We start from the raw sequence: 21,393 nt of genomic DNA, 5'->3' as shown, positions 1-21,393 counted from the left end.
GACCTCGTCTTAATGAGTTCCTGAAAGAGTAAAAGGGCCCCATTCCCACTGAGCCCTGGGGACTGTGGATTTGAGCTTTTTGTGCCTGATGTGACAAGGGCACTGGGGAGCAGAACCAAACAGCATGTCCTCTTCAAACATGTCCCACTAGGTCAATGAGACATTACAAGAAACAAAAGATCCACAAGTTTGTCTTACTGTGGACTTCTTGAGTATAATATATCCCTGTGGTGAGCCCCAAGGATGACTCTCAGATGCAGTCACGAGGCCAGATTCTGAGACACGGTTCCCAGAAGCATGAGCCTGGTGAGCGAACTCAGTGTCACTCACCTCCGAGGAGATACCTCAGAAACTACCTCTCCCAGCTGTCCATCCCAAAGACGACAGACCTCCCCCCGTAGGTTACAGGTTGCTTCCTTCCTTGCACACAGAAAAACTAAGTACCCAGAGAGCATTTCCTTTTCTCCAGACCTTTCCAAATCATTGACCTATGTCATCTACTTTAATAGGACTTGTGCAGTGAGACTCAAGAACAGTGTCCACCCTCAAGCTAAAACCAGTCAGCTTCCCCATTGGTCCATCTAAAACATATGCTTGCTTCATTTTTGGTTGCATGAGAGGCTGTCAGACCCAACCTGGGCTTGGCCACCTCACCAGCTGCTTCCAACGACTTCACTCTGGGACTTGAACTCCCCACAGTTCAGTCCTTAGGAAAAGCTTTGGTGGAGAAGCAGAATCAGAGAGGATTACCTGAAGGATATGTAGTCCCTCTGTTCTTAGAAACCCTGACATTTATCTATCCCTGGATTAAGCCAGACCATCAAAAAGGAATTCCTGGCTGACGTCATCCTGACCCCTTGTGGAAGGCCTTTTACTGTCTTCCCCCTGGGCCGGCCTCCTCCGAGTAATGTTGTAACGCTTAGCCCTACCAAACTCCTGTTTGTGCAACTGGTGTCTTCACTTGTCCACTGTATGCAGTGTCTACTGCGTATGAAGCCCTACGAGAGGACGGCTCCTTGGACTCAGTGCCAGGAACACTTCTCTCCTTGGAGCAGTCGGTCTGTTGTGATCGCATTACACCACGTGACCCACTGTCTGGTCGTGGCCACCAGCCAGCTCAGACAGGGCAGTAGTTGACCTCTAGCATGGGTTCAGAACTCAGGCTAGATTTTGTGTTAACCTCACACCTGTCTTTAACATAATTATAAGTTCTTTTTCTTATTTTTTTTCATTGCCTCACCCACTTGAGGTTGTTGAATGATCTGATCTTTGTAAGCTATTTAAATCCTTTAAGGAGTAAATTGAGGGAATAAACATGAATCAGGTATTCTCAGTTGCTTTGAACGTTTAGAGGAAAAAATGTATATGAATTGTTAGTTTTCAGGTAGCTAATGTGCTTAATAGAGTTGGCCTTAAAACCACTGTTTTTTGGAGCATGACTGCACTGGGGCCGTGGCTGTCCCGGACGGACTCTGTGTCTCCAGCTGCTGGTGCTGTGCTGGGCAGGTAGCAGAAGCTCGGCTTTTGCTCCCAGATTTGGACACACAGGATCTGTCTGCACCTGAGTTACCACCAGCACAGCCTGTAGATGCCCGGAAGCAAAGAGAAGCCGTGAAGCGCTGGTGTTTCCTCTGCCTTCGTTGCCCGTTGGGGGACACAGGCGGCACCTCTAACGTTCTCCCGTCTCCCCCTCTGCAGACTCACATTTCCAGACTGCCTCCCGGGGCGGTGGCCGGACAGTCCGTGGCAATCGAAGGTGGGGTCTGCCGCCTGGAGAGCCCAGGGAGCTGAACCTTCAGGCTGAGCGCCGAGCATCCGAGAGGCATTTCAGAACCTGAGCTTCGTGGGGGTTTTAACTGAAGTCAGATGTTTTTACCTTCCTCGTTTTCTGAGTCCTGTGGCAGCCTCGGGCACTGCTAGCGACACTAGCGCTGCTGTAGTTAGTGCTTGGCGACACACGGGCCTTTGGCGGATGAGCAGGACTGAGTGTGCGTGTGAGTGTGAGTGTGTGTGTGCGCACACGTGCAGTGCGTGCGCTTGCTTCTCCTTCGATGAAATAGAAACTCCTCCTTGTTGTGTAACCCAAGACCAGGAATGATTTAATCCTCTTCACAAAATGTGTTTACGAGTAAAACCTACTGTTACAAGAAACAGTTTTGATCTCACAGAGAGGTACCGACCGTCGCTGATGCCACGTGTCTGAGCTGCAGAGTCGTCTCCTTGTTGAAATGATCTGCCCGTGTAGTGCTCCCCTTGACAACAGTAATAGTAACGAAGTGTTTTTATTTGTTAGCCAGTTTAAGTGGATCCTGTGGTAACTTAAACTGTCCTTCTCCTCCCTCTTGTGGGGCATTTTTCTTTAACAAAGAATGGTTTCAGTGAAACAATCTCACGGAGAATTAAGGTCAGAGCCTTTTTAAATAATAGTCTTATTGATGAAGTTTGTACTTCTTTCCTCAAGCTTTTCGAAGCTTAAATACGGCACAGCCTCGTGCTGTGGGTGCTGTATTACGAGAGACTATGTAAAGAGAACAGACGGTGATGAACAGTCCTTAATTTGTGTATAATGGAATGTTATTTACAATGTAACACTGTAAATAAGAAAGCAAAATTTATGGGAAAATTCAATATTATCTTTGTTTCTTGTTTAAATATATTTTTAAGATAAAAGGCACAAAAATAAAAGAAGCATATTACTGGGTATAGTGTGTGACTCCTCTTCTCAGACTAATAAATTATCTTTGAAGCCTAGATTGGCGAGCTGTTTTTTATTTTCTTCATAAAAAGTTACTTCTTCCAGAAGTTATACCTTGATCCCTCTTGCTGTGGTTCTGATTGTTCAGAATCCAGTCTTAGCTCTGTGTCGTTAGGCTGGACATCCAGCAAGACAAAGGATGAACTTAGTACATATGTGATTAAATGATCAATATAGAGGTCCCAAAATATCCTTTGTAATTTGAGTTAAAAAAAAAAAAAGGAAAGGAATAAGAGTATTTTGCTTTGAGAAGTGGTAGTGGCAGCTGAAAACTCAATGATTTCAGTGATAAATTGCTTCTAAATGTTATATTTAGTGATTCTGGAGCCACATAAGAAAACCAAGGCTTCCTTTTGATTTTATATGTACGAAGTAGCTATCAAGAAGGCACTAAAGATAGACTCACTGGGGTGGGGGGTGGGCTCCCTGCACCATATAATCATGGCTCTGGGCGGTGACTGATAAAGCCTCAGATGAAATTATACACTTGACATCGATGTATGGCCAAATTATAAAGGAAAGACAACCAAAATGGAGCGGGCATAAATATGAATGATTTGGGAGTTGCCGACTTATGTTCCCCATACAGGCAATTACATTTGTCTCGCTGTGTTCTCGTAGACAGGTTGGTGCCGTGGTATCTGTTTCTCATTCTTAATGAGGCTGAGAACTTAGTAAGAGATGGGCTGGCTGGTTGGGGAGCCTTTGGCTTCAAAAGCTTTCAAAGACCTGTTACCTGTTGGCAGCGTTTTTTCAGGAACTGGATTGGATCACATAAAACTATCAGGACACTTTGGAGTCTGAAAATCATCTGAACTATTTTACCAGGAATGCCATTTCTTTCATCTCCTTTTGACTTCTTTTTCATTCATATCTAAAAGTTTGAGCTTGTTAAACACCCCTTTTATGAAGAGTTTAAAAACTGGTCAGTGTAAAAGGGCACAGCCTCTCCAAGGACAGTTTGTTAAGGCTTTATTCTTCAATTTCTAATTTTTTTAAATTTAAGAATTATAAAACCAGGAGGAAAAAAAGTGATACTCAAAATTATGGAGACAAAAAAGTAATGTGTAGTATCAGTCCCTTAATTATAAGATTAGATGTTAAAGAAGAGATAGGGGAACCAGGAGAAATTGGCAGAGAGAAAATCAACTTAATTTCGCACAAAAGTAGACAAGGTAGAATCAGGTAAGGATGTAACATCATTCCTTAGTCTGACTTGCACCTCCCAGACTCTGACGCAGTATGTGCAGGAGCCCACTTTTAATGTGGGTGCTCCTAACTGCAGGCCTGTGTTCCATGACTTCTAAAGGCCTGAGCAGTGAATGTTTGGTTCTCGTGAGTATAGTTAAGCCAGGCCTGGATACCTCAGAGCCATCACTGTGCTCTTGCTCTGAGTTTGGAAATGGGGGTGTCTTCCACACGGTAAGGTGGTGGAGGATGTGGGCTCTGCCCTAAGGGGCCCGGAATACCTGTGCTGGTCGATGGGCGTGGCAGCCTTGTCTGGGCTCCGTCCTCGCTTGTCACCTCTGCCCTTCTCCCTGCCTCCGGTGTGTCTGCCTGTGGCAGGCCCTCTCTTATCTTCCAAATGAGAACTGAACTCAGATACCAATGTCTGTTAGAACCGTGTGCAAAGTACATATACACAAGCCCTTAATACTCATCTGAGGTGCTTGTCTGGGAGTTTGCGGATGTGGAGACATCTCTTAGAGCTGCTCAAAAGCCTTTTGTGCCGAATCCCTCATCTCCCCCATTTGAGAGTGATGGTGTTGCACACTAGTTGCCTGCAGGGAAGCAAGATTACTCTGCTAAGTGTTGGATGGAGGGTGTGAGGGAGGAAAGGTGGGGGAAGAAAGGAAGATTTAGAAAAGTTCTAGAACTAGTCTCAAAGCTTGAGATTGTATTTAATTATTGTGGAATTTTAAAAATTTGTTCATTGTTATAAAAGCAATCCATGCTTATAATTAGAAACTAGAAAATGGATAAAGAAAAGCAAGAAAAGATTTAACTCATAACCCCACTTCCCTAGAGACAAGAGTTAATAACACGTTAGCTTGCATCCTTATAGACTCTTAAGCATAAATTTTCTAACACAAAAATGGGATTATATTGAACCCCCTAAATGGGGTTCTGTAACCTGCAGTTTTCACTTAATAATATGAAAACTGTCCAGACCTGTCGGCTTACACAGTACCTCATTTACAGCTTCCCCATACAATACTGGTTTAGCTAATGCTGTTGAATTCGTATATTTTGTCCCCATACTTTTGTATAAATCCATCACAGTGCTGAGAACACGGTCGGCATTCATTTCCTTAGGCCACAGGTCCTCACCACGAGCGCTGTGGTGAAGTCTTAGCGAAGGAACGTCAGCTCGGCAGGGGTCCTAGAACTACCTCTGTCATTGCCCGCGGATCTTCTGTTTCAGAAAGTCCCAGACAGCGTTCACAGGCTAACATCTGCACCTCTGTGCCTGAGGACTTGTTCTGGAACCTTGGAAAGCTGCTCCGACCCTGCACAAAGCAGACCAGAAGTGCCAGGGTGTCCACACTCCCAGAAGCAGTTCAGCAGGTGATGGACAGTGGCTGGTGCAGAAACACACAAGGGGCGCCCCGGCTTCTCGGCAGGATGGTTCTGATGCATGTATTGCACTCTGTTCTTGAGAGATTTAAGCTCCAGTTGCCCCCTGTGGTCACTGACTATTAATACACCTTCTATTAGCTTTCTTCCCTTCCCTGTACTTTTCTCCACCCTGCCTGCCCCCAAACCTGTGTTTCCTGGAATCATCTCCCAAATGAACTACCTGCACTTGACTCCTTATTTGGGGGTTACTTCTGGGGAACTTGAAACTAAGATACATTCTGTTTCATATACTCTTGGCCACGAGGCTTTGGTGGGCCTTTGTCCCTCTCCTCTGGAGGGTGGACTCACCAGTCTGCTTGTGCACCCCACTAGGGCCTCTCTTCCTGCTTTGTTGAACCATTTTCATCCATAACATCATCTGATGAACATTCTCCAGGTGATACGGCTGGAGGTACCACAAAGGTGGGAGTTTACAACTAAGTCAGTGCTGACAGGCACCGGACTGCTGGGGACAGGCAAACACTTTCAAGGAGGTGGTGAAAAACAGAAGCTGAAGGATGCCAGTCCATCAAGGATTGATGGACACCTTAGAGAAAATGGCCTGGAATTGTGTTAATGGTAGTGGGAAGAAATCATGGCCAAAAATGTGTTAGGGACCTGAAGAGACTTGAAGAGACCAAAAGAGTGTTGCCGGTGTCCCTGTGTCATGAGCACATCTCCATGATAACCGAGCTATAACAACCACGTATGGTGCCTGTTTCCAGAATGCCATCTCTCAAGCCCGGATGTAACATACGTTTACGGTTAAATTTGTAAACAGTGCCTCCCAACATTTTTCTTAAAACAACCTATTTATTAAGTCAAGCCTATCAACTTTATTCCGACAGAAACCCTATCCTTGCTCGATGCTGTGAATCCACTGGTGCTGTGAAGCCCAGTCTTCTTGCCCTACGAAGGTTGCAGTGGTGGGTCAGGGGGTGGAGGGTCTTAAAGGGATGATGATGGGAGCCAGAAGATGAGCCCTTGTGTGTATGATGAATTTGTTTTCCTTTGACTATATTCTAAGCTTTCCCTCAAATCTGTTAAGTGTGGGAAGGAGGTGCTGGGAGTGAACACGGTGGGCTACTGGTGGGAATGAGTAAGTGGGAGGTTGGCAACATAAAAGTAATTCTTTTACATTAATATTTGTTCTGGGATGTTCAGAATTCTTAAGCAATGCCCTGCCTTTCCCCGGCACTTAATTTGGGGAAAGTTCATAAGATGTCTGTTACCAGAGACCCACAGGCTGACTGGACTGACCAGGCAGATTTCCTCTCCCCACATGCTGCTGTCTCTGAAGTGTACGGCTACAGGAAGGATTAAATCTAAACCTGGCAAGGGCCTCCCTCCGAGGCTGTGCCCTCAGCTTTCTGAGACCCATCAGCCCCGCCCAGGGCAGCTCTTCATGACGAGCTATGGAAAGCAGGAGGGAAAGCAAGCTCCATGGTTTCTCCTCTACGTGCTGGAGTCGTCGAAGCCCTGAAACCACAGTGGTAAAGCCGGAAAAGCTGGGTGAGGGTTTCTCTGCCTCAAACCTCCATGGGGGTTTCACTGATTGTCAACAGAGCTTCACAAGCTGGAAAGAAAAAAAAAATCTAAACAATTCCTTTACCCTCCGCTGAGGCTATTATGTTGAAGAGCCAAAGAGTTGCTCCTAAAATGGCCTTTCCTGGCCTTGGAAAATCCAACAATGCTTCAGAGATAGAGGATCCTGTTCTACTATATGAAGAAAAACGGGTTGGGGGAGAGGGGAGAGTACGCATGTGCGAGGTCCTGGATTCAATCCCCAGTATCTCCAGTAAAAAATAAAAAGGAGAGAGAGAGAGAGAAAAGAAAAACATGTTCATTTCCATGCAGAAGTAGTAAGATTTTTATCTTTCCACCCAAGATTTCCCCCAAGCCTGTTAACTAGCTGCCTTCTCCATCTGGCTAGTGGTCGCTCCATTCTTCTGGGTGCTCAGACCAAAATTCCCTGGAGTCTGTTTTTCCGTGCATCACAGCATGACAAACTGCTCCAAACGTTAGTAGCTTCAACTGCAGTAGCCGTTTTATTTGCTCACAATTCTGTCAGCAAGGCTTGGCTTCACTCAGCGGTCTTTCTGCTGCTCTCACTGGTGGTCAGTGGTGTGCTGAACTTGCTTAGAGGGTGAGCTGGGGACTGGCCGACTGAGTGTCCTTCCTCCGGGAGACTCAGAGTCTCTCCCTCTGCACCAGGCCTCTCTCTGGGGCCATCTGCGAGACAGGTTCCTCAAGGTTCCCAGGAACACAAGCAGAAGCTGCTGTACCTTTCTAAGGTTTTGGTCCAGAGCTGGCCCAGCATCACACTTGCCACCTTTATTGCTTAAATCAAGTCACCTGGCCTAGCAGATTCAAGAGGAAGGGACTGCCTAAGAGCATGACTCCAGAGGCAAGGCTCAGTGGGGGCCAGCAACCCAATATCCTTGAATCTGCCTTCTCTCCTATTTTACAACTAATCCATCAACAAAAGCTATTGGCCCTCCTTTAAAGTGTATCTGGCTACCAACCGCTTCTCGCTGTCACCACTTCGACCAGCAAGATCGTCTCTCAATGAGTCATTACATTCATGGTCCTCACTGGTCTCCCTGTGTCTGCTCTTGCCCACAGGCACTTGTCTACCTGGCAGCCAGAAGGAGTCCAGTCATGGTGCTCTTCTGCTCAAGCCTTCCAGGACTTCTTGTCCCAGAGTCCATATAAGACCCTGGGATCTGCTCCCTGTCATTCTCTAACACACTGCCTGCCATTGCTCACTCTGCTCCAACCGTCCCAACTTGGGAAAGGAAACACTCACCCAAGTCCAGGAAGCACAGAGAGTTCCACACAGGATTAACCCAAAGAGGAACACACCAAGGCACATAGTCATCAAATTGACAAAAATGTGGGATAAGGAGAATATATTAAAATTAGCAAGAGAAAAGCAACAAATAACGTACAAGGGAGCTCCCATAAGGTTATCAGCTGATTTTTCAGCAGAAACTGTACAGGCCAGAAGGGAGTGGGCAAGATATAGTTAAAGTGATGAAAGGGAAGAGACTACAACCAAGAATACTCTGTCCAGCAAGGCTCTCGTTCCAATTTGATAGAGAAATCAAAAGCTTCACAGATTAAAAAAAAACAAAAGCTAAAAGAACTCAGCACCACCAAACCAGCTTTACAACAAATGTTAAAGGAACTTGTCTAGTCATCAAAGCATAAGAAAAGAGAACAAAAAGAAGTAAGAGAAAAAAAAAAAAAAAAGACCTACAAAAGATTGCTTTGGAAGTTCAGGGTCTTTTATGGTTCCATATAAACTTTGGAATTGTTTGTTTTAGTTCTGTGAAACATGTCGTGAGTACTTTGACGGGGTTTGCATTGGATCTGTGGATTGCTTTGTGTAGTGCAGCCATTTTGATAATGTTGATTCTTCCAGTCCAGGTGCATGGGATATCTTTCTATTTCTTTGTATCATCTTCAATTTCCTTCATCAGTAATCTATGGTTTTCAGAGTATAGGTAACATCCTTGGTTAGGTTTATTCCTGGGTATTTTGTTCTTTTTGATGCAATGGAAATGTTTATGCCAGTTATAAAATTCTGGTTTTTGAAGTGGAAAAAAAGAGTGAATAAAGGGCTGCAAATGGAAAAAATATCCTTCTCTCTTATGGATGAGTTGTATTGCATTACATATATGTGCTGTATCTTCTTTATCCATTCATCTGTTGATGTGCACTTACAATGATTCCATATTTGGACAGTTATAAATAATGTTGCTGTTAATAGCTAGGTGTATGTTTTTCCATGTTTTATTTTAGTTTCATTCAATTCATATTTATAATTAAGGAGCTAGTTGCAGATAGTTGACTCCAAAAGGTGAAATTCTTATTATTTCTAAATAGGGCAATGCTGGCTGCGCTATAGATAATCTCCCAAATCTCAAAATCTTTATATGATAAAAATTTTCCCATGCAGATGAAGTCCAAGTGGCAACTGTCCTTCAAGCAGTGATGCAGGAACTCAGGCTCCTTCCATATTTTGACTCCACCATATTTCAAACATGGCTTTCAAGACCTCTGCAGAGACGGAGAGTGAGAGGCTCACATGTAGAGGAGCAGACATGAGAGGAGATGGCTAGGGCTGCACATCAAGCAGCATGGGATGTGAATGTGACTGCCTGAGCAAGTGTCTTCACTGGAGCTCAAGTCTGACCTGCCTTTCAACTCTTCTACTTTTTTAAGACCATTTTGTTTAGGATATTTGTTTCTGGATTTGGAGTCTTAAAACTTCATGGCTTGACAAGGCAACAGAGATCACTTAGTAATTACCAACATTTAATATTTTAAAAATCTTCAGAAAGAGAATGTGATATGCCCCCCATATTGGGGGAATTAGACTTCACCAAAATAGCCTGGCGATGTCATGAATCAAATAAGCAATCAAACAACAACAAAAATAAACCCCAGACTGAGGAGGGAAGTCAGTAAGCAGAGTTGCTATATTACCTAAAATATCCAGTATTCAAGAAAAAGTTACAAAATAGCAAAAAGAATAGGAACATGTGACCTATCCATGGAGGGAAACAAGCAACAGTAACTATCTCAGACAGAGGACCTGATGTCAGATTTAACAAAGACTTGAAAGCAGCCATCACAAATAATCTTGTGGACTAAATGTTTATGTCCCTGCACCAAATTCAGAATTTGAAATCTTAGCCTCTAATTCTGATCTTGGACTTCTCAGCATTCAGAATAGTTAGAAATAAATGTCTGTTGTTTAAGCCATCCAAGATAGAAATGCTCAAAGAACTATAGGAAACTACAATTAAAGAAGTAAAGTGAGGCATGAAGACCTTTATTTCTCATGAAACAGAGAATATCAGTAAAGAGACAAAAATTATTAGAAAAATTAAAAAAAGAACCAAATGGAAATTCTGGAGTTGAAAAGTACAAAACTGAAATAAAAAGTTTATTAGAGGAACTCAACAATAAATTTGAACTAGCAGCAACAACAACAACAAAAAGAATTAGCAAACTTGATAGGTTGATAGAGATTACACAAGGTGGAGAACAGAGAGACAATAAAATGAAGAATAAAGAGCCTCAGAGAGATGTGGGACACCTTTAAGCTCAGGGAAATCAGTCTTTTTTGTTCTATTTAAGGCTTCAACTGATTGGTTGAGGTCCACTCACATCATGGTGGGTAATCTGCTTTACTCAGTGTTCACTGATATGTAAATGTTAATATTATCCAAAAACACCTTTCAAATTGACACATAAAATTAACCATCACAGATGTGAATGGATTAAACAATCTAATCAAAAGGCTAAGATTGTCAGACTGGACTGAAAAACAAGATCCAATTATCTCCTCTCTACAGGAGACTTACTTTATTTGTTTGTTTGTTTGTTTGTTTGTTTGAGATTAAACCATTTTATTGAGAGGCTTCAGGGCAAGGTCGAAGGGCTGGAAAGACAATGAAATCTGGTGTCCTTGTGCTGACTAGGATCTCCCTGCCTTCACAGTCACTAAAAGCAGGAGCCACACTTTAGATCAATATATACAAATAGGTTAAAAGTAAAAGGATGGAATAAGATATGCAAAAAGCAACCACTGAAAAAGCTAGATTGACTCTACTAAGACAAAACTTTAAACCAAAAGGTATTACTAGAGATAAAGAGGATAATTTTATAATAAGGGGCTCAATCCATCAGGAATTTATAAAAATTATAAACATACAGGCACATAACAGCAGACCCTCCAAATACATGCAGCAAAGCAGAAACAATTGAGGGGAGATAATACCACAGTTATGGTCAGAGACTTCAATACCCCATTTTAAAACTGCATAGAATAAGTAGGCAGAAGATCAACAAAGGAAATAAAATACTTGAGTAACACTATACGCAATGTTTATTTACCTAATAGACATTTGTAGAACACCCTGCTCAACAATAGCAGATACACATTCTTCTCAAGTGCACATGAAACATTCTTCAGGGCAGACCTTATGCTTGGCCATAAAACAAGCCTCAATAAATTTTAAAGGATTAAGTTTAGAAAATATTTGCAAATGATGCAACTGACAAAGGTTTAATTTCCAGAATATATAAACAGCTCGTACAGATTAATAATAAAAAAAAAACTCAATCCAAAAATGGGCAGAAGACCTAAACAAGCAATTCTCCAATAAAGATATACAAACGGCCATTAGGCACATGAAAAAATTCTCAATATCACTAATTATCAGAAAAATGCAAATCAAAACTACAATGAGGTATCACCTCACACAAGTCAGAATGGCCATCACTCAAAAGTCCACAAACAATAAATGCTAGAGAGGGTATGGAGAAAAAGGAACCCTCCTACACTGCTGGTGGGAATGTAGCTTGGTGCAGCCTTTATGGAAAACAGTATGGAAATTCCTCAAAAATCTAAAAATAGACTTTCCATATGACACAGCAATCCCACTCCTGAGCATATATCTGGAGGGAACTCTAATTTGAAAAGATACCTGCACCCCAATGTTCAAAGCAGCACCATATACAATAGTCAAGACATGGAAGCAACTTAAAGGCCCATCAATAGATGACTAGATAAAGTTGTGGTATAATGGAATACTACTCAGCCGTAAACAAGAATAAAATAATGCCATTTGCAGCAACATGGATGGCCCTGGAGAATGTCATTCTATGTGAAGTAAGCCAGAAAGAGAAGGAAAAAAAAAAACATATGATATCACTTATATGTGGAATCTAGAAAAAAAAAAGACAAACTTATTTACAAAACAGAAACAGACTCACAGACATAGAAGATGAACTTATGGTTACCAGGTGGGGAAGGGGGTGGGAAATGATAAATCAGGAGTTCAAGATTTGCAGATACTTACTAATATATATATATAATAGATAAACAAGTTAATACTGTATATTCAAAATCTTGTGGTAACTTATGGTGAGAAAGTATATGAAAATGAATATATGTATGTTCATGTATGACTGAAACATTATGCTGTACACCAGAAATTGATACAACATTGTAAACTGGCTATACTTCAATAAAATTATATATACAAAACAAAAGAAGTTGTGGTATATTTATACAATGGATTACTACTCAGCCATAAAAAAGAATAGAATAATGCCATTTGCAGCAACATGGATGGACCTAGAGATTGTCATTCTAAGTGAAGTAAGCCAGAAAGAGAAAGATACCATATGATATTACTCAAATGTAGAATCTAAAAAAAAAGGGAAAAAAAACAGGACACTAATGAACTCATCTACAAAACAGAAACAGACTCGCAGACATAGTAAACAATATTATGGTTACTGGGGGAAGGAGGTGGAAAGGGATAAATTTGGGAGCTTGTCTTCTTTATAGCATGAGGAACTATATTCAGTATCTTGTAATAAACTTTAAGGAAAAAGAATATGAAAACAAATATATGTGTGTATATGCATGACTGGGGTATTGTGCTGTACACCAGAAATTGACACATTATAACTGACTATACTTTAATTAAAAAATAAAAATAAAAAATTTTAAAAAGGATTAAAATCATGCAAAATATGTTCTCTGATTACAACAAAGTTAAAAATTCATAAGAGAAAGAAATTGAATAAATTTATCAATATGTGGTCAATTTTTTTAACATAGCCACAATAACCTAGCCATATTGTTACATCTAAATCATTTAACAATAATTCTTTCCTATCATTAAAAGGCTATTAAAAGTTCAAATTTCCAGTTGTTTTGTGTATTAGTTTGCTAGGGCTGCCATAATAAAGTACCACAGACTGAATGACAAACAACAGAAATTTATTCTCTCACAGTTCTAGAAGCTAGAAGTCTGAGATCAACGTGTTAGCAGGGTTGATATCTTCTGAGTGCTCTCAAGTTGACTTAAAGGTGCCTGTCTTCTCTGTCTTCCTCTCTGAGTATCTGTGTCCTAAACTCCTCTTCTTATAAGGATACCAGTCATACTGGATTGGAGCCCTCGCACATGACCTTGTTTTACCTTAATCAACTCTTTAAAAGCTACCTGTGATATTTGGCTGGAGTAGATCAGAGATTGTCTAAAAGTTTCTTGTTTTGCTAGGCTGTCCCTTTTCAAGTCCATTGGAACTGAGAGAACAGACTTTTCCTGGGGCTCATTTTGTGTGTTCATTGGTGTTCCTAGGTTGCTGGCATCTCCAATACCCAGTGTGGACACATCAGGCAAAATGAAAACTCAAACTCATTGCTATGTTGTTCCTCAGGATACAAGGTCCCTAACTGGTTTGACTTCTTTTTTTCACCTTTCCAGATTTCCCTTCCTCCCTTCCTTCCTCCTTCCTTCCTTCCTCCTTCCTTCCTTCCTTCCTTTCTCTGTCTCTCTCTCTCTCTTTCTCTCTGTCTTTCTCTCTCTCTTTATTTTTTTAAATAGATAATGCCCCATTTTTTTTTTTAGCTGTACTCAGTGGAAGGAATAGAGGAAAGTATCTTTCCAGAATCAGCAGTGCTGATTTTTATTATAGAAGCATTTATTTGGAAAATGAACATTTCACTAGTTAACTTGATTCTCTGGGCTTTGAACTTGACAATAGCCATCATCTGAGTCACTGATATGATTGGCATTACACTTCCTTTTGGATAATAAGCTTGTTTTTAACTACCTACCTATTATTTTTCTAGCTGATTCACTTAAAAGATACTGTGGGAAATTATGACACAGCTATCTCATGAAAAAATTTCTAGGTGAGAGTTGACTACTACATTTACTGCTGGCCAAGTCTGATGCGCCCATAAACTGATCTATGCACCATCTCTGCTCAACCCTAAACAATAAAGATAATATCACTCAGGCTATTTTTTACATGCAACATACCCTTGAAAATCATGCCTCAGTTCTCCCACTTTCTCTTTTCCAGCTACCTGAAATCTTTTTTGAGCATCAACATTGCTACAACCTCAAATACAAATGCAATTGAACTTACGCTTCATGAATTAGTTACAGGGACCCTGAACATGTTTATATTAATTACAGTTTGTCATCAAAATGAAAAACATATAACTGCAAAATTCCTTGAATGCACAAGTTCTGGAGGCTACATCTCCTGTGAGCCCACAAACTCCAATTTGAGAAACTTAGGGCTTGACTATTTCCAGATCTAACTGGTTAACGAGAAGAGTTGCTAATGTACTGCTAGCTAGCCTGCAGGCTGTTAAACACTGGAGCACGTGGGTTGGGGGAGGGCACAGGCAGGCACCATCCAGCTGGGGTAAGAATGGTGATGACAATAAGTTCATTCTCTGCATGTCTGTATCATTCATTGACAGTCCTCCTCCATACCCCTGGACACTATCATTTTCAATGTGATCTGGCTGATTTCCAGCTACCAGTGTCTGCATCTCTGTGCTCCACAGTTTTCTCCAAAACTACATGTTGCTCGCCAGAAATGCTAGGGAATTAACACTTCCTGGAACAGCCCTCAACTCATGACTCTCAGGAGTTGGGTTATTTGTCCTCACTCTGCAGTGGGATATCATTGAGGACTGTGTTTGCACCATTTCCCAGAATGTCCATTTGGTATTTCCACGTCTGTTATTGGATGCCTCCCCTTCCTGGTTTCATATCCCCACTATCAGTGTTTCCTGTACCTCCCTAATAAAGTCCTTGCCCTCAGATTCTTATCTCAGGGTTTACTTTATAAAGTGCTTTTCCTTACGATACCTCATTTGACCCATACAATTTCAGTAGGTAGGAAGTTATATTAATCAAGACCCATGATAGGTGGTGAGCCCCATATCCTATTCTGTTCTTTCATGTGGCCCAAGAATAGTACCTGGCACATTGCAGATGCTCAATAAATATTTGATGAATAAGGTAAGAAACTGATGCTCCTTTAAGTAATTTGATCGAATTGCCAGTGAGAGCCGGGACTCAAATGCTGACCTTTTGACTCCAAGCACAGCGTTCTCTCCACTCTCCACACAGATTCCTGTTCCTAACCCTCCTAACCCTCAGATCATGGTTTATAGAAGAACTTAAAGATTATTTAAATATGCCAGTATCATCAGCCAGCTCTAAACCATAGCGATATCAGTGTTTTCAGGGTTGGTAGAATTGATATGTTGGTGAAAATATTTAAGATATTTATGGCTTGAATTGCCAAGTTGGCTTGTTGATATCACACAGACATGGGGGCCACGGTGGTCAGCTGGAGTAGCAGAGCCCCATAAAACAGAGGCAACTAGTCTTTCTCAGCTGCAAGATAGTTAAACATATCCTAGCCCGGCCTTGTTTTTACATTCTCCTCAGCAGCAGTGTGAACATCTTAAAGTCACTTTGCTGGGAGGAACCTCATTCTTTAACATTCTAATTTGGGCTTTAAAAAATTATTTTATACCTCCTTTAAGCATTCTAATGAGTTCTGTAATAAATGGAATTTTGTAGGTAAAACCATATTCAGAGGTATGAACAAAGAAAAAAGCTCCATTGCAGTTAGCTGTTAAGATTAGATACTGACTCATTAATCAATTTTTACTTGAATCATGCATCTTCCCCCAAATGAATGGTTATTCTGTGAAACCATTTGGATTCCCAAGAACTGCTTTCCCTAAACTCCTTAAAGTCATCAGGCACATTAAAGGATATCCAATTTCATTGGTCTAAGCTGAGTGATCGCAATTCATCAAGGCATGAAAAGTCTGTCTAGCCTTGTGGAATATCATTAAATGGTTCAAGGACGTTTCTAATCTTAATGATGGCCAAGGGGGAACAACTATTATGATGATGAATGGGAATGAAAATCTGGAGAAAGTTCAAGGCATATTATACTTACAAAGACTAATACATGTTGTTTATCTAAATCATCCAACTGATTAAAGAAACACACAAAGCCCAAGACAGTTAAAAGCAGAGAACCAAATAGGGTTTGACCTACCCTGGTATATTTATTGCTGACCATGTCATGCATGTAAAATGGATTGCTCCACCAAGATGCTGTGTATATAAATCGGGAGGGTCTTTTGAGGCTGATGTTGAGTAATACAGGCCGTCCAGTTTATTGCCTGGCTAAATATTTATATAAAATGAGTTCATTGATGGTGGGGAAGCCTCCATAAAAGGAGCCTTTCAATGTTTCTAACTGATCAGCTACAATGCCCACAGCTCAGCAAGAGCTTGGTGGTGGTAACTTTGGTACTTCCACTCTTGAAACCAATTTCTGAGCTGCTCAATGTTTTTAATCCCTGACCTGAGTTAGACTTTGTGTGTGTGCAAAGCCAAGTAAGGCGATACCATCTTGGTTCTAGGAGCAGTTCAGAGTCTGCAAGGAAAGGGGAAATACTTTTTGGTAAACACTTAGAAGAAGATGGTTCTTTGGGGCCATCTCTTGTTGGGAGAACACGTCTATTAAGTACACAGTTATTAGCACGGCTCAGTCAACGCTGGGTTAAATGAGGGAAGACTCATTTCACGTCATAAAGACCAGAGAATAAATCTCTTATGCAGGGGGACTTTGTTTTGGCTGACCTTTCCCTGGGCAGGAGGAGGGAAAATCAACCGCCTAGGTGGCTGGGAGGATGTTGGGCTGTGGTCCAAAGACTTAATCATAGTAAATATCTTTTCAGTAGTTCTGGGAGAGGTAAGTTGTTGGGCTGAAAGTTATTAGTGCAGCCATTGCTTAAAGGATTGTTTAAAGATAAGCTGGAGTAGCAGAAGACTTAGAATTAAAGACTCCCTTCACTTGAAATCTGATACATCCCATACTTCTGGTTTTCCTCATCCCTCCCTAGTTCCTCTTTCTCTGTATACTTTCATGGTTTCTCTTCACTTCCTGCTTTCTGAACATTGATGGTCTCAGGGCTTGGTTCTCCAGCTTTCTTGTCTCCATAGATGATCTTATTGAGTCTGATGGCTTTAAATATCACACCTCCCGAATCTCCAGCATGAACTGCACCTGAACTCAAGACTACCAACTGGACATCTCCACTACATCAAATAAAGTAGTTTCATAGTATGTCAAAACAGAACCCTTAGTTTCTATCTCTTCATCCCCTGAGCCCAGCCTGCTCTTCCCCCAGAATTTACCATTTCAGTTGATGTTCTCATTTACTTAGTTGCTCCTGTTAAAAATACAGAGGCTGTCTGTGAGTCCTATTTTTAACTCATCTCCACAAAATATATTCTGAACCCTACCCAGCATGAGGCGTAGGCTGACTTAGAAAGTTGCATTCTAATTTGGTCTTGGGAGATGTAGTAGGTAGGGCATCTGATGAACAACAGACCACTCCAGGTCACGTCACATTCTTTTTGCTTTTGCACATTTCAGTGGAGATACCAAATTGGCCCATCTCAGGGGTCAGCTATGTAGACTTCAAATCCTGGTTCTTTGTTTTCAAAACTAGGAGTTTCAGTCCAGATCTCTTAGGCCCACAGGCAGGAACACAGGGTAAACTCTTGTACGTCAAGTGGACTTTTGTTATCTGTCCATCTTTGGTCACTGCAGGCACAAAAGATGTGAGAAGAATTGACCAAATCAGCATTTGCCCTCCCCCAGTAGTCATGGCACTATTCATTTCCATCCGCTGGTATCTCTTCCTCCCTAAGGAATTGTCTCCCTTCTTAACCTCACTTCACTTTTCTGCTCACTGTTGTTGAGAAGCCATGGCCTGTCCTCCACAGACCCCCAGACTTTTGCATAGTTCTTACTTCATTTTTTTGTAATCAAATATTTTATAATAAAGAAATGGAATTCTTTCTTTAAATGATGATGAAAAATGTTTTCTTATTATTATATCACTTATATGTGGAATCTATATCACTCATATGTGGAATCTAAAAAGAGAAAAAAAGAAAAAAGAAGACACTATGAACTCACCTACAAAACAGAAACAGACTTGCAGACATAGTAAACAATCTTATGGTTACTGGGGGAACGGGGATGGGAAGGGATAAATTTGGGAGTTTGAGATTTGCAGATATTCATTACTATAATAAAATAGATTAAAAAACAAATTTCTTCTATATAGCACAGGGAACTGTATTCAATATCTTGTAAAAACTTTTAATGAAAAAGAATATGAAAATGAATATATGTATATATATGTATAAGACTGGGATATTATGCTGTACACCAGAAATTGATACACTGTAACTGACTATACTTCAATTTTTTAAAAAAATCAATAATTTAAAAATAAATTTTCAGTTTTTAAATACATTTTTTTTTAAAGAAGAGAACATTCACAATAGAAATAAACAGTGTGAAACATCTAGGAGTAAATCTAATAAAACTGTGTAGAACAATAACAAAGAAGGAGCAATTCTACTAAAGATGTTCATCTCTAGTCTTTGTGTTTTCATCTCTTTTGGGTAAGCACACATAGTTATGTATTTAAAAAGCCATATTCATGTAGGCTTAGTTCTGATAGTTAAGGCAGCTCCTCAGTCCCAAAACCCAGAGTCCTAAGACTGAGCGAAGGAAGGCAGATGGTTTCTCTGACCTTTGTGTGCTAAGTGAAGAGAGGATGTTTGTAACTGCTCGCACCATTGACTGTTAAATCTGGAAAACTGTGGGCATGCCTGGGGGACTAACTGCTGCTTTCCCACCTCTTGACTTGAAGCCATAAAGCCTTATTATTGAAAACAGTGACATCTCAGCAGCAAGTCCTGAAATTAAGATATGGATTTGTGATGCTTCTCCCTTTTTGTCCTTCCCCTGACTTTATTTTTTGGTTTATGGTTGCTTTATAAGACAAAACACTAGCTTCCTTGTCAAAAATCCAGTGGGAATGAGGAGTGGAAGGAAGCACCAACAGCGTGTTAGTGCAACAGCTATTTTGCTGCCACGTGAGGAATGGTGAGATCTCAGTAGGACTCGTTGGGAATGGAGAAACTTGTTGATAAATAGGACTGGGAAGTTAGATAAATAGGACTGGGAAGTTAGGAGGAAGAAGAACAGAAAGTTACACAGAGGCAGTTAAGCGCAGTTAAGTTACATTGTCATTTCCCTACCAATCAGATCCCTAGTTAAATCATGAACCATTCAGCTGGTTGAAATGGAAGACAGAGCCAGTCCATAAAGCATTCCAAAGGCACCATCACCATCACGTCACACATAATTTGTGGCCAAGGCTTGAACACCCGTGTAGGAGGAAGCAAGCTGGGGTTTGAGCAATTCCTCAGCCACGTGTATGGCAGGCAAAGGGTGTGGGAAACTTTCTGGCCATGGAAAGTAAACATCTCACCTCCAAAAGGGTACAGTCTTGCAAACATCGTGAAACAAAGACTTAGTATTGTGAGCTGAGCCAAGAATTTCCCAAAAGGGAAGGTGGAGCTTGGGCACAGCTTTCCTTCTCTTCCCCTGTGTAATATCGTCACATCATCTGGGGGTAACGTGTGCAGAAGGGAGCCTTTAGAAAGCCGGCTGGGCTACAATTTATGGTTCCCCTCAGCAACTAAATCTTTGTTCTCTGATCTAGAGCCCAGCAACTGTAATTGCTCTCTCCCCTTCTAAAAGTTATGTTTTTCCACAAAATATATGGATGTAATTTTAAAATTAAATAATATGCTCCCAAATAGCAGAGGCCTTCGCCCTTCCTACCCCGAAGTCCTGCTGCCCAAGACCCACTTTTGTCTCTTTTAGCTGTTTCTCCAGGTGCTTATCTGTTTGCATATAATCTTTCTAGATTTATTTGTTTTAAACTCTGCGTGCTGACTCCTGCTGTGTTAAAGACACAATACCTTTATATACTCCCTCCCCCTTTTCTGTCTCCCTATTCTCATAATTACACCACAATTTTTAGCTAAGTCAGTTGTCATTTTATATTAGTATGATTGGCAAATATGGTTTACCCCCTAAGTATGGTTCAGTTTTTTTCCATCAGATTTACTGATGTTCATTGATATTTTTTCCAAAAGCTCAAACATATCTGATAATATCTCTATTCTTCTTTTTTTTCTCTGAAGACTTCCTGCCAGACCCCTCTCTTCTTCAGTTTTGATACAGTCTTTGGGGCTGCTGCACAGTTGTCATTCTGGAGTTCTTCTCCACTGTCACCCTTTCCAGATCCCTTGTTTCTAGATGCCCACGTCTTCCACTTTCTTGGTCCACTCTCGTCTTCTGTAGGATAATCTTCTCTAGTTTTCTAAGAACGGGCACAGGGAGGCATTTATTTTCTAGTTCAGGGATGTGTCTGAAATGTCTTTCTTCTCCCTCATACAATTATTTATTATTTGGCTGTATACAGATTCCTGGTTGAAACTCAACTCCTTCATTTCTTTGAGCACACATATTGCTGTGACTAGTCCAATGCGAAGTTCGTTTCCAATCCTTTGTGAGTGCGAACCCCCTCCTCGCTCTGGGATAGTTTTTAGGATTTCTGTTTATTTTGATGAGCTCCAGAGGACTGGTCACCCAGTGACATTTTTGAATTTCAAGGTACATTCTTCAATTATGGAATTTTTATTTTATTACTTATTTGATAATTTCCTTCCCTCTCTTTTCTCTAAGTCTCTGGAATATCTATTATTGGGACCTTTGATCTCCTACATTGATTCCCCAGGATGCTTATCACTCTTTAAGAAAAATCTTTTTTGATCTGTTCTACTTCCTAAAAAGTGTCATCTACTTTGTTTTCCAAATATTCCACTAATTAAAACAAATGTTAACCATCTTCATTTAAATGTATAAGAGTTCTTTCCTGTAATGCATTCTCGATGAGTACATGTGTAGTACATTTTGGATTTCTCATTATTCTACATAGTCCTGTTTTCTGCATCCACACAAGCTCTGGAACACAACACAGCAATTCCAGTGTTCTGTAACTGCACTGCTCAACATGGTAGCTGCTAGCCATATTTGACTGTTTAAAGTTAAAATCATTAAAAAACAGCTCAGTGTCACGCACTAGTCACATTTCAAATACTTTCTAGTCACATGTGACTAGTGGTTATAGTACTGGATATCACAGACATAAACATTTTCATTACCAAACATTCTCTTAGATACCACTGTTCTATGGTTACACATATAAGGGGTAC

General features: G+C 40.9%; 1 protein-coding gene across 6 annotated transcripts in view; it reads left to right on the top strand.

The window, feature by feature from the left end:
• The window catches only part of TASP1 (taspase 1), a 258,318-nt gene that overhangs the window by 223,040 nt on the left and 13,885 nt on the right, over positions 1-21,393 (top strand). For 4 of the 6 annotated variants that reach the window (XM_064475892.1, XM_064475891.1, XM_010979127.3 and 1 more), the window contains one exon: positions 1,699-2,751. The exons of the other annotated variants lie outside the window; for them this stretch is intronic. In XM_064475892.1, the coding sequence (XP_064331962.1) occupies positions 1,699-1,804 (106 nt within the window). In that variant the 3' untranslated portion in view covers positions 1,805-2,751. Of the gene's footprint in view, positions 1-1,698; positions 2,752-21,393 lie in introns of those variants that run through there. 6 annotated transcript variants of the gene reach the window in all.

The sequence above is a fragment of the Camelus dromedarius genome, chromosome 18, assembly GCF_036321535.1.
Source record: "Camelus dromedarius isolate mCamDro1 chromosome 18, mCamDro1.pat, whole genome shotgun sequence".
Taxonomy (NCBI): Eukaryota; Metazoa; Chordata; class Mammalia; order Artiodactyla; family Camelidae; genus Camelus; species Camelus dromedarius.
This window is presented reverse-complemented; position numbering and strand designations above follow the sequence as displayed.